Source organism: Takifugu rubripes, chromosome 9 (assembly GCF_901000725.2).
Source record: "Takifugu rubripes chromosome 9, fTakRub1.2, whole genome shotgun sequence".
Taxonomy (NCBI): Eukaryota; Metazoa; Chordata; class Actinopteri; order Tetraodontiformes; family Tetraodontidae; genus Takifugu; species Takifugu rubripes.
In genome coordinates, this window is record NC_042293.1 from 803,441 (window position 1) to 815,787 (window position 12,347).

The window sequence follows — 12,347 nt, forward strand, 5'->3', positions numbered from 1 at the left end:
ACTTTTATTTTGACAACAACTATTGCCCTTGACCAGGAAGTAGTATGAAAGCGTCCGTCAACAGAAGCTTGTCGCTACATGTCCAGTGGAGGTTGTCATAGCAGCCGAGTTATGGATGAAGGTTTAAAAGTTTGGCGGTGGTTCCTCTGACTGACTGAGCATCTGATGGAAACACCGCTGCGGATCATAGAGTATATCTGGGCTCACAGGATGGAAGATGTGCTGGAAGGTTGGTTTTCAGTCAGTTTCTGACACGATATTTCGCCGTATTGTGACAAAGTACTTTGAATTTCGTTTGTGTTGTGGACAAGTCCTGTTCAAAATACAGAAAATGCCCTTTCTGTGCGGGTTTGTAGGTATAGTTGCAACTATACTATATATATACTATACTATAGATTTAACACCTTTAAGTGTTTTACTTCTTAGTGCTACCTTAATTGAAAAGTTACAGCTAGTATTTACTTTACATCGCACATCAAAATCCATCATGCGTCGCAATCAATCAGTAAACGACAACACCTTCAATGTGGGTAAAATCCTTTTTGCAAAGAAATTGACAGATGTGATTTTTATTCATTTACTTTCCAGATGTGGACCCCTCAGAATGGCCAGACATGGATTCTCAGCCTCTGAGCCTCGAGGACGCCGGGAGGCTGCGTGTTGTCTCTGCCAAGGTCCATTCTATCGTGAAGAACCGCGACAAAGAACACTTTGAGAGAGTCGTGAACTTCTTGGAAGACACATACAGACTTCTGCCCACACTTGTGGCTCCCATCAAACACATGAAGATCGTCTTTGGCCTGAAAACAATGGTACATAAGAAAGTCCTGATAAAGTCCCCTCAATCATTTCAGTCGTGACGACTTTTATTGAACCGCTACGAGTGAGACATCCAGTAGCATCCGAACAAGATTCCCCAACATAATCCCTTCCTCCCCTCTGGGACCATCAAGCCTCAACAGTATATAATAGTGAATTGTCTTCCTCTGTCCATACAGACCGTCCAACCACTCAACTCAAATAACACTATCATGAAAGTGAATCAACCATTTCCTTGTACTCAGATCATGAGGCCACTTCCCAATGATTTGCACCGTTTCCAGCTGATATTCAGTTGAGAACCATTAAAGCAGGATTGTGCACTGTGGCGTTGCCAAGTAATTCAGCGCCAAAAGGCCCGAGCAGTTGGACTCAGTGGGACGTTATGTTGGAACATTGTGCAGCTTGATTCAGTTTCATGCGAAACCTCAGTTTGTTTCTGTTTTCTTCCAAAGCTCCGTCCTGTCTCATCCTAATTGTGCTTCCTCGCAGATCATAATGTGGATGCTGAAGCAAGAAAGAGGAATGATTGATATCATGTTCAAAATCAATCAGTTCTTTCCAAGTAGACTACCTCAGTATCAAAACCAGTGTGTAAGTTCGCGCGTGTGCACATTTCTATCGGTTTTAAAATACTAAGTGTTGCGTTTAAAGACCTATTGTACTGTTTCGTTACAATTATTGAGTAAAGACAATTATTTATTGCTCGTGTCTTTGATCGATAGAGCCAACGCGAGATGTTCCTCATGAAGAAGAATCATCTGGACTTTAAGGATTTGGCCCAGTCACTTGCTATGGACAAGGTCAAGCTTGAACGTTATGTGACGGTTAGTTTCCTTCTCGTGCTTCAACAGCAGGTCTCATTTATAACCGCTCTTCTGTTTCTGGGCACGCAGGAAATAGGTCCTGACCCAAAGAGAAGCTTCCCTCCTGTTTCTGTAGTTTTGTAGTTTAATAGGTAATAGAAAAGGTATTCTAAATCATCTTCTAAATGATTTTACTAAAAGTAAAAAACATAAAACAACCTTTTGTATCATTTTTAAGCCATCTACTTTTTAATCAGGTTGTTGTGTTTCAAGATAACCTGATGGCGTTTTGTGTAAAAGCACAATTTATTAAGTTCTATTAGGTCTCACAGATTTTCTCCTACAATTTAAGTGCTTTGAATAGTTAAAATAGGGGTTATTAAGGGAAAAAACATCTCTTGCAGTGGTCTGTGGCTCACCAGTATTAAAGTTCATTGTCCAAAATAAACAAAACAACACTGTGGTCAACCTTATTTCTCCCTTCTTGTTGACCGTACTGTCTGTAACTGTTGCAACACACAATTCAAAAATCAAATAACAGTGTCCAAACAGTTCCAGAAAGTTTATTTCAGAATTGTTCTCTTGCTGTTTTCAGAATCAAATGCAGGAGCAGTATGGGGAGCATTATGCCCAGAAAGTAGAGGACAGGCTGCTGCAGTACCTGCAAAAACTGGAAACTGTTTTACCAGGAGATGCATACATCGACAAGGTAAAACCTGCTCGATACAATAATGAATAACATTGCTAAAATCAGGAGCTAAGCTAGAAACAACACCCTCACCAAGCAGCTAATTTCCCCACATATTGTCTCTTATACCTGTAGCATAGAGACAGTACTAGGCAGTAATAATACAGATGTATAAAATAGTAGAATGCTTTAAGGGGCTTTGAAATTTGGAAGCTCAAAGTCCCTCCAGAATCAGAAACATCACCAAAATTTTATTTAATCAGCCAGTCATAAACATTTCCTGAGTTAATGTACAGGTAGATGGACCCTAACCCTAAGCTTAACCTGTCAAATAAATAATTACAAATTAATATATTATTGGACAAAACCCACTAGATTTTCCCACCTGTAGCTGGGGGATCGTGTTGGCCTCCATAGTAATGAACATGTTTTTGTATTTCTCTGTACAGCCTTTTAAATTTGAGGGCCTTTTCACCAATAAACGAGGCATCGACGACCAGTTTTCCCATTAAATGACTTAAACACAGCAGCATAGATGCTCATCGCAGCTCAGCCAGACACTCGGGAGCAACGACGGCTCGGTTTATTTTGGCAGCAGACTGACATCAGCACCTAACATCAGTCTTATCATCAGTCAGCATGTTTACGTGCACAGATTAATCGATACATATACTTAAAATTTGACTATGGCTTCCTGTCGGAATTCAGTCCTTGTCCCAGTTTAAAGGCAACAGAAAAAAATCCACTAACTGACGAGAATCCGTCCTCTTCCTCAACAATAGGTGGCGATATGATAAGGACAACTTTCATTAGTTGGACTAACACGTTTACGAGCACTTCAGTTGTCCAGTTTTAGTCGGATTAAGGCAATGATTTGTGTAAACGTACGAGTGTCGATGAGTGCTGGTTTGCCGATTTCAGGGAGGTGCTATCCTGCCTGGAGCACAAAAAATCTCTGTTTTTACTAATTAGTGACTTGCTACTTTCTCACATTGTACAGTAATACTGTAATTTTGAAGTTGGCATCCTTTAATTTTTCGTAAGATGACAATAACTCGGTGCTATAGTACTTAAATTTCATCAACAGCCTGCTAAGATGTTGTCATAAATTTCATTTTCAACACTTCTTTTTCATTATGAGCTAGATCCTGAAGAAAGAAAGCCCGGTGAGTGAAGAGGAGAAGCTGTTGTTGGACGTAGTTGCCTCTGACCCGGCAACCATAGCAACGACTCTCAAGAAGCTGCTGCAGTGTGGTAATAAATGCAGATTTATGCAAATTTCTGTAGAATTCCTCAAAAAACACCATGAATGACAATAACATAGTGTTTAAACTGAGCTAATGATGTATTTCTTATTCTAATTGTGTGTGTTTCTTTCCTATTGTATTTTTTTATGGTTACAGTGAATGGAAATGTAAATTTAGTGTGTTTGTGATCACTTAGAAGTTACTTTCTTGGATCTTGGCAAAGAGTTGTCAGAACACCGGAGAAAAGGTCCCCAGCTCTCAAGGCCTCCCCTGCGCACTTCGCTAAAGGCTAAAAACTCCAAAGATGACGTCCAGTTCCAGGGGAGAGAAGAAGCAGCTGTCCCTGGCGTCCCTGTGGACGGCCCTCTGTTGTTGGAGAATGAAAAGGATTCAGCCTCTAGACCTCCTCACCAAACAAAGGGTGATGGTCGGAGGGCCGAGAGGGTGGAGGAGGTGAGGGCCAACTCTGAGGAGCTCATTCAGGGAAGCAGTGAGGATCGTCGTGAGGCTCATCGCCTCCCTCAGTTCTGCTCCAAGCATCAGCGCTGGGTGAAGAGCATCCTGCAGGAGTGTCCCGAGGAGCGCTCTGACAACGAGCTCCGCCGGGCTAATGTTTGGCCGTCCCCACCTCTCTTCCCTTCATCTTCATCATCATCGCAGGACCTCACTTCCTCGGATCTCATCCCGTATCCAGCCGGTCAGCAGCATCCGATATCGGACACCTCTGGTCAGCTTCAGACGCCAGAAGAGACATGTGAGAAAGCGAGCTCTAAAGATCAGATGACCTCTGGATCGTCTTCGTGCGACTCCGCTCAAAGCCGGCTGCTGCTCCGGCCCGCTTCCTGTCGAGACACTCGGGTGTCTCCCAGCGTCAGGCTGGTAGATTTGGCCTCTGGGAGCTCTGAGCTCTATTTCAAACTTCACAACTCATTTCCGAGTCACTCCGCCACAGCTACTCACCATCAGGAAGCTTCCGTTCCCAGTAATCGTGCACGGCGCTCTCCACCGCACCAAAGTCCAGGAAGCTCCGGTCTGCTTCAGGGAGCAACGTCCAACTCTCTAAAGAATAAACACGATGCGGGGTCAGATCCTGGGAATGGCAGCTCTTCCCCCTCTGCCACGGCCGCAAACACTCATCTCCCACGTCGTCCCTCTGGGTCTGATGAGCATCTCACAAGAGATGCATCAACGTCTCCCTGCCAGCCAGCGACAGTTCCTGCTCACTCTGGGGGAAACAGAATCCCTCCGTCCATCAAATCATGCCAACGAAATGTCCCCGTCGACTCCACCCGGGTGTTTCCCCACGCTCTCCCACAACTCTCGTCTACACCTAAAGATGCGCGTGATGGAGCCCTCGCCGGCAGGTTTCTGAGAGCTCCACTGAGGTTGTCCTTACCCAGCCAGGCTGTGCTGCTGCGCTCCAAGCTGCTCCAGCCTCGGGTGAGTGTCGGCAGGCTCAGCTCCCAGCACTGTTACCAAGCAACCGGTGGGAGATCGTCCAGCGGGTACGAGCAGCGAGTGGCTCACAGCAGCAGGGACAGCGAGGACAGGGGGACAGAAGAGGAAGAGAACGGCGATTCTTCTTTTGACCTCAACCTCCTTTACTCCAGTTTGTCCTCGAGCAGCGGGGGGGAGGACTCGACCCTCCTGGACCCGGACTACAAGCCTTGCATCAAAAAGAAAAGACTTCTGTTAGAGTACGAGGCGGCACGGAACCTCCTGTAGTTCCAATAATGTTACTGAAATTCGTGATCATTTGTCCTCTTTGCACATTACATACGTAAACTATAACTTTATAAATCAATTGCCACGTGTTGAAACCTTTTTTTTTTTTTCTTTGATCACCTAAACTCACATCTGAATCAAAGAGCTGCCAAATTTAGCAAACAAACTAGTTCATGTCAGTTGTTTGGCTGAAAATGAGTAACTCTCTGGAAAAGAGCAACGAGAACAGTTAAACCAACTTAAATGTACCATTTTGTAAAAAAAATAATAATGACCAAGCAGCATTGAGAAGAATAGTGGTAATTATGTTGCTAAATGATGCTTTCATTATTTATAACTTAGAATTACATAATATTTAATGTCAAAGCCGCCGATGGTGTGCGACAGCTTACGTAACGTGATCGACCTACGTAATGACTGGCTCGATGTGGAAATACAAACATTCATAAGATAAAGAAGACGCGGTTTCATCAGCGGCGCCAACGATGACAACGAGGCCACGTTCACCAAATACAATCAGTGTTTATTTGTTACGTTTCCGTCTCCTCCACGCTCGTGTCGGACACGTGCTGTTGATGTCGACGGATAAGTGAATAACCCGGCAATAAACAAGTGGGCGACTGATGACGCAAATTTTTGGGAATGACGGAATGAGAGGGTGTAAAGATCATCTGGTGGATCATCGTTCTGCTGTTGTGATGATGCCATGCGTAAACCGATGTTTTCCAGACCTGGATCGGGTCTCCCACTGGGAGCTTCATCTGAGCCGACCAATCATGACGGTGGAAGGCGGCTCTGGTGGCGTGACACCACACCAACTGTTGAACGGGTCAAAAGAAAGGCTATATCCCAGGTTAGCCTATCAAGGGGGGTCAATCCAGGAGGCACTCTCTGTTTATATTAATCTGTTTGCACAGGTTTGTTTACAGATATCATGGACATGTAAATGGAGGACAGGAGTGGTATTGATTAGGTAGGTAGTTTTCCATTAACTGTAGATAATGTACAGACACACACACCTCAGAGGCGGGTCAGCGTGTTCCTCTGGCAAACCCAGTCTTGGATGTTGAATGATGAAAAGACTAAAAGAGGACCAGATTCACCAATGTTTGTGTTATTAATGTCTATTTCGAGTGGCTTAAAACCCAGCCTGAGTTTGACCAGTCTGGGGGAATCATTTGCTTTCAACTTAAATTGCCATCATTTAAATGCGCTGCTGACTATTGTTGTGTTTTGTACATTTATGGCATCATGAGGTAAATGCCTCCACTACACGTGCCGCTACGTGGAAATGAGCCAAGTTGATTCCTCCCTGGTGACGACTTTGGCTTTTATAGTGATAAAGAGGAACCGGAAACGAGCATCAAAGTGGTGCGATGTGGTTCAACTGTGAGTCTAATGGGAAGAAGAAAACTTCTTAGGTGAATGTAGGTCCAGATGTAGAACGCTCCCACTTCCTCCTGGCAGGGCGGCTGATGTCTGCTCAGGCACAGTCAAATAATTCCTTCTTTTCAGTCTGAAGGTGTGTTTCAGTCTGTGTGCTTGCAGCTCCCCTGGAGATTTATGAAAGCATGTGGTTTTTAGGATAATTGAGTATGACTGTGCAGTTTCTGGGGGACAGCAGATAATAACAGACCAGCTGAAACATGCTTCCTCCCCTGCCAGGCCAGGTACTTTTGTTAATAACAGCAAGGAAAATGCACATTTTCTGACGGCTTAGTAATGTAAAGGGGATGCCAAATTATGGAGGCACAGTAAAGTATTTTTATGGGAATTTTTTTGAATGGGGAGCAAACTGTGCACTTCCTTTATATGTTTTAGCTGCAAATGTCTGAATGACGATTAACAACTAAAGGCGAATATAGGACCTGACTGTTTATTTTTCTTCTGTTAAGAAATTCTCCCTTTTCTTGTGTGTTTTTTTAAAGAGCTAGTTGCTTCGTTCAGTTGGTTAAGTACAAACTAGCTGCTGCCGCTCCGTGCATGCGTAAAAGTGCCGTGTTGCGCGGTACTTTTACGCATGACGCGGGCGGGCAGATGTTTGCTGCCCGACCAGAAGCACCTCCGCCGGTAAATGACTGAAGCCTGTTTCTGTTGACAGTGATGTAAGAGGGGTGTAAATGGCGCTGCCCTCGTCCTGCACCAATGGAAATTCATGGTATAGCACCCATTTTTTGGGGGGAAGACTATAAAACTCACTTACCGCATCCCGTTCAGTTCATATGAGTTGAATTCCGATGCGACGTTTGATTGTCTGTTTGTTTTTAAAGAAACCTTGTCTTGAATAGTTATTGAGGTGAGTGCCAAATTTCTTTTTAAAAAAACAGATGTCTAAATTTAAATAAATGACGGTTATTTTATTTTGAGATATAAATTGATCGCGCAATTCTACAACTTGAGACAATCTTTAGATACGTTAATTCAGAGATTCTTCTGGATTCTAATTTAGTTTTTAATTTATATATTATTCTGCACTCAGCAACAGTAACTTTGAGATAAATGATAATAAATCACAGCTGGCTGCATAATGTTGTGTTCACTGGTCTTTATTTGCATCATTTAGCATTTGAACAAGCTCGATTTCGGTCGTGTAAAGTTTTTAATTAACATTTTAGCCACCAAGTGTGAATTTGGAAAATTTTAGTTTAAAAATTGGTTACTTTTAAAAATTTACTTTACTTACATTACTGTTTTATTACTGTTTTATTAGAGATATTTGTAAAGATGTGGGGAGAATTGTGAGCAAATGTTCCTTCGTCCTTCGAGGTTCTAGGATGGACAACAAGGCTTACCTGGTACAGATGAACGGAAATGGAGTCCATGGAAAAAACCCGGTCAACAGCAAAACCCCAAATGGGACGGGAGTCACTGGGAGCGGCCTTCACCGCCTCAGTGGAAACGGCAGTTTGTATCCCACCAAAGTCAAGAGCCGCAGGCTGAGGTGGGACGTGAAGCCCTCTGAGATGGCCAACAACACACTCAACCCCATCAGGGCCATCGTGGACGGGATGAAGCTCACGCCAAACCCCGACAAACCCATGATCGCGTTATCCATCGGTACGAGTTGTGCCTTCGGTGTCGTGGCCCGACTGTCGGGGCTTCTGTCCCAAACTGTTGGCAGGGTCATCAAAACTTTTCCTGGGTTTTTCTCCCATCTCAGGTGATCCAACTGTTTTTGGAAACCTTCCGACCGATGACACGGTCATTCAGGCCATGAAAGACGCCATCGACTCTCAGAAATACAACGGCTATGCGCCGTCCATTGGTGAGTCAGCCAATGTTATGAATCCATAGGTGCTGTCTTTAGTTTTTTGCTCACCTACAGATGCAGATTGGAGAAATGGTTGCGTGTTGATATGAATTATTATTTTCTCACACATTTACTATTTCTACGCGTCCTGTGGCAGGTTACCTGAAGAGCCGCCAGGCCTTGGCCAACTTTTACAGCTCCCCAGAGGCTCCACTGACAGCAGAGGTGACCCCCCCCCCCCATAATTCCAGCCAATTTTCAGATTACAATCTGCCCGATTGCACACGCTGAAAGGAAAGAAAGTGCAAAGTTCACGGGGAAGCATCATTTTGGTGTCTCTGCTCTCTTTCCCTCCCTCACAGGATGTGATTTTGACCAGCGGCTGCAGTCAGGCCATTGACCTGGCGATCAGTGTTCTGTGTAACCCAGGGGACAACATCCTGGTCCCATGCCCTGGTTTCTCCTTATATAAGACTCTTGCTGTTTCAATGGGCATCGAGGTCAAACTCTACAACCTGCTGGTAGGAGAGTGTTTACTGCAGTGTTCATTCTGTAGATTAAAAAATTATAGATTGAAAATCCATTTTGATGAATAATCTGGAGCTTCAGAAAATCAACAGTGCACATCATTGATTTGCAGCCAGAGAAGTCTTGGGAGGCTGACCTCAAACACCTGGAGAGCCTGATCGACGAGAGGACTTCCTGCCTGATTGTTACCAATCCCTCCAACCCCTGTGGCTCCGTCTTCACCAAAGAGCACATTCAGAAGATCCTCAAAGGTTCGCCACCCTCCTGTTTCCTGGTTCTGCAGCTTTGATCACAGCACACAGATTTGACTCATGCTGGAATCACCTGTGTCTTCTCAGTGGCCTCCAGACATTGCGTCCCCATTCTGGCAGATGAAATCTATGGAAATATGGTGAGCGTGACCGAACATCAGCAAACGTCACCTAAACGCAGCACAGGTTGGCAGGTGGACTTGGCACTTGACAGTGAGGCACATTTTTCAACACAGCGACGGCAGATGCCCTGGAACTGAATGTTGGGCAGATAACTTTAGCATCAGCACATGGAGGATTATGGGTCTTGTGCAGTGAATAAGGCCTGGAAGCAGCACCCAGCAAGGCTGGGATACGCTGGATGAGTGCAGGAATCACTGGGTCAGCAGTTGCATGTGAACGCCACTAAATTATTTACATATTTAACAGCAAAAAAAAAGAGCCCATAAACCAACATTATTATCTACTGTCAATAAAGTTCTGGTTATCTCCAAAAGTTAAGGCAGAAAAGATAAAGTGTGGATGAGCCAACATTAGGGATGTATATAGAGGGGGCCGGGCTCAGTCCTGGGATCTGAACAGACAAACGCAAACCGTTATTTTCAAAAGGATAGCCTTTATTCTGATTAACATATTAAATTCAACTTTCAGTTATCACATGTGAAGGTCTTGCTTGTGAGCTTTCTATTGGTTCTTGTTTGGATCTAAGCCCAATAACTGTCGCGTCAGCACGCCTAAGTGGAAAAGGTTGGCAGCAACATCCTGTACCAGTCCAGTTTTAACCAAAGGGCATGTAAACATGGAAAAAGATGTTTGTCAAAAAGCACAGATAAAGCCAGAGCGTTCTCTCCTATCATAGTGTCATTTTGATAAGGTGATTCACGCAAATAGTTGGCGATTGGGCAAAAAAGCCTCCAACCACAAACTGACCCTACTGACCCGTCCCGGGCGGCTCCTCCATCAAAGGTATTTGCTTGTTTTGACAGGTCTTCCCAGGCTGCAGTTGTCCGTCCTTGGCGTCTCTCAGCAGCGATGTCCCCATACTCTCCTGCGGGGGTTTGGCTAAACGCTGGCTGGTCCCCGGATGGAGGATGGGGTGGATCCTCATCCACGACAGGAATAACGTGTTTGGACCTGCGGTATGCGGCCGTCTCTTGTGCTTGTTCACGCTCCCGCCTGCATCTCTCTGTTGTCTCACGCCGCCTGTCCCCGCTGTAGCTCCACCAGGGCCTGGTGAAACTGAGCCAGCGTATCCTGGGTGCATGCAGCATCATCCAGGGTGCTCTGGAGAGCATCCTCAACAACACGCCTCAGAGCTTTTACAACAACACCATTGGCTTCCTAAAGGTAAACCCTCCAGTTTTTAGGCCTCAAATAATTGATGGCGCGTTCACATGCGCACAGGGCCTTTAAACATATGCCACATATATGAAGTATTGCAGGAAACTGACAGCTTTGCATCTTTTTCTTCCTCAGTCCAACTCTGAGATTTGTTTTAATGAGCTGTCGACCGTCCCTGGCCTGAACCCCATCATGCCTTCAGGAGCCATGTACCTCATGGTCAGTACTGCGCCTGTGTCTCAGCTGAGGGCCTAACACAGGCTACACACGGTTATAAAGTATGCAGGGATGCAGAGTGTTTACAGCAGGTTTGTCTTTTCATAAGGCCCCATCAGAATAATATCCGGACAAGGACCAGTAATTTATATAAATAAATCAAGAAGCAGGTTTATTATCAGTCACGAAAGCAGAAAATACTAATCGTGTGTTTTAAAATGTCACTTTATAAATATGTTTGTCTGCAAATGTGACCAGGTGGGGATTGAAATGGATCATTTCCCAGATTTCAAGGGTGATGTGGACTTTACTGAGCACTTGGTGACGGAGCAGTCTGTCTTCTGTCTGCCTGCTTCAGTAAGACACAAACTTCCCTCATCGCTCCTTCACGTGCCGGGGTCCAGGCCCACACCATTAAAATACTGTCTACATTATATCTTTAAGGCGTTCGAGTATCCCAACTTCTTTCGGATCGTGGTGACAGTGCCAGAGGAGCTGATGGTGGAAGCGTGCGGTCGCATCAGGGAGTTCTGTCAGCGCCATTATCGTCCCAGTAGCTGCAACAGCAACGATCTCGACCAGTGAGAAGTCTCAGCTTGATCAGTGTGACAGCACTCACCTCACAGAGACCAAAGAATAGAAACAGGAGAGCCGAACAGATGCAAAACACTTAAATTTCACCAGAAATGTATTCTACCATTTATGGAAGTTACAGCTGTAAAAAAAAACATCTGTTTCTATTATCTTAACATCATCATCTCTGCTACACCAAAAGCTTTGAAAGCAATTTATCTGATGGTGTGATGTTTAATGTAAGATGAATATTTATATTTTATACAAGCTATATTACCTTCAACATATTTTTATATAATTTGTCTAATATTGCGTTTTCATTTTTAATATTACAAATACCTAAGCAGTTATCTTTCTTTGCTGTTGATCTAATATATTCGATTGTATGTTATACGATTACTTTAAAATCTTTCATTCATTATATGTTATAAAATTATTTTGCTCATGGTGTTTCATGTAAAAGTCATTGATGTATCGTCAATGACAGATGTAGTAGGGATTTTTGGGGGGACTGAAAATAAATTAAAACATGTTGAATTGGTTTTATGGGTATTAATATCAAATTACATTTATTATTAGTAGCAGCTTAAGATCTATTCTGCCAAATTGATGTAATTTTTTCCCGACAGAATGATTTTCCTCCAGATTTAATTCTGCCTTCTACTTCCTTCAATCCCTTACAAAAAAAGTTGTTCATTATAATTTGCAACTGTCCAGCATGTGTTACTACTACTACTACTACTACTACTAATAATAATAATAATAATAACAATAACAATAGTTCACTTTGTTGCCAATGAAGTGCATTTCGCCGGTATAGATATGCAGATATAGAGCTGCAGTACTGAAATCTAAATTAAATGTTTATCTAATCTTTATTTTATTATTTATTTAAACTCCCTG

At 43.7% G+C, this 12,347-nt stretch overlaps 2 protein-coding genes across 5 annotated transcripts; both read left to right on the top strand.

The window, feature by feature from the left end:
• The first annotated feature begins 68 nt into the window (after positions 1–68).
• On the top strand, positions 69–5,380 carry LOC105416869 (uncharacterized). Its single transcript, XM_011606812.2, has 7 exons — positions 69–229; positions 589–812; positions 1,312–1,413; positions 1,545–1,646; positions 2,221–2,334; positions 3,459–3,567; positions 3,757–5,380. Exons 1-7 carry the CDS (start codon positions 166–168, stop codon positions 5,283–5,285), a joined length of 2,244 nt encoding a protein of 747 aa, XP_011605114.2. The 5' UTR covers positions 69–165; the 3' UTR covers positions 5,286–5,380.
• Positions 5,381–6,293: 913 nt separating this feature from the next.
• On the top strand, positions 6,294–11,466 carry tat (tyrosine aminotransferase). 4 transcript variants are annotated; one of them, XM_029842000.1, is made up of 12 exons: positions 6,294–7,443; positions 8,059–8,342; positions 8,446–8,550; positions 8,693–8,760; positions 8,898–9,056; positions 9,176–9,314; positions 9,402–9,454; positions 10,301–10,453; positions 10,533–10,661; positions 10,791–10,874; positions 11,130–11,228; positions 11,316–11,466. In XM_029842000.1, exons 1-12 carry the CDS (start codon positions 7,406–7,408, stop codon positions 11,454–11,456), a joined length of 1,452 nt encoding a protein of 483 aa, XP_029697860.1. In that variant the 5' UTR covers positions 6,294–7,405; the 3' UTR covers positions 11,457–11,466. The 4 variants fall into 4 exon arrangements, with proteins under 4 accessions (XP_029697860.1, XP_029697861.1, XP_003967041.2 ...); XM_029842001.1 differs by having other exon boundaries at positions 7,416–7,443; positions 8,052–8,342; XM_003966992.3 differs by lacking the exon at positions 6,294–7,443 and adding an exon at positions 7,446–7,581.
• The last annotated feature ends 881 nt before the right edge of the window (positions 11,467–12,347 follow it).

Excerpts from the sequence above, each read along its gene's own strand:
- LOC105416869 (XM_011606812.2), top strand. The coding sequence starts at position 166 with ATGGAAACACCGCTGCGGATCATAGAGTATATCTGGGCTCACAGGATG. Across the intron at positions 813-1,311 it reads TCTTTGGCCTGAAAACAATG|ATCATAATGTGGATGCTGAA; the intron begins GTACATAAGAAA and ends GCTTCCTCGCAG. Across the intron at positions 2,335-3,458 it reads GAGATGCATACATCGACAAG|ATCCTGAAGAAAGAAAGCCC; the intron begins GTAAAACCTGCT and ends ATTATGAGCTAG.
- tat (XM_029842000.1), top strand. The coding sequence starts at position 7,406 with ATGGCGCTGCCCTCGTCCTGCACCAATGGAAATTCATG. Across the intron at positions 8,761-8,897 it reads AGGCTCCACTGACAGCAGAG|GATGTGATTTTGACCAGCGG; the intron begins GTGACCCCCCCC and ends CCTCCCTCACAG. Across the intron at positions 9,455-10,300 it reads ATGAAATCTATGGAAATATG|GTCTTCCCAGGCTGCAGTTG; the intron begins GTGAGCGTGACC and ends TTGTTTTGACAG.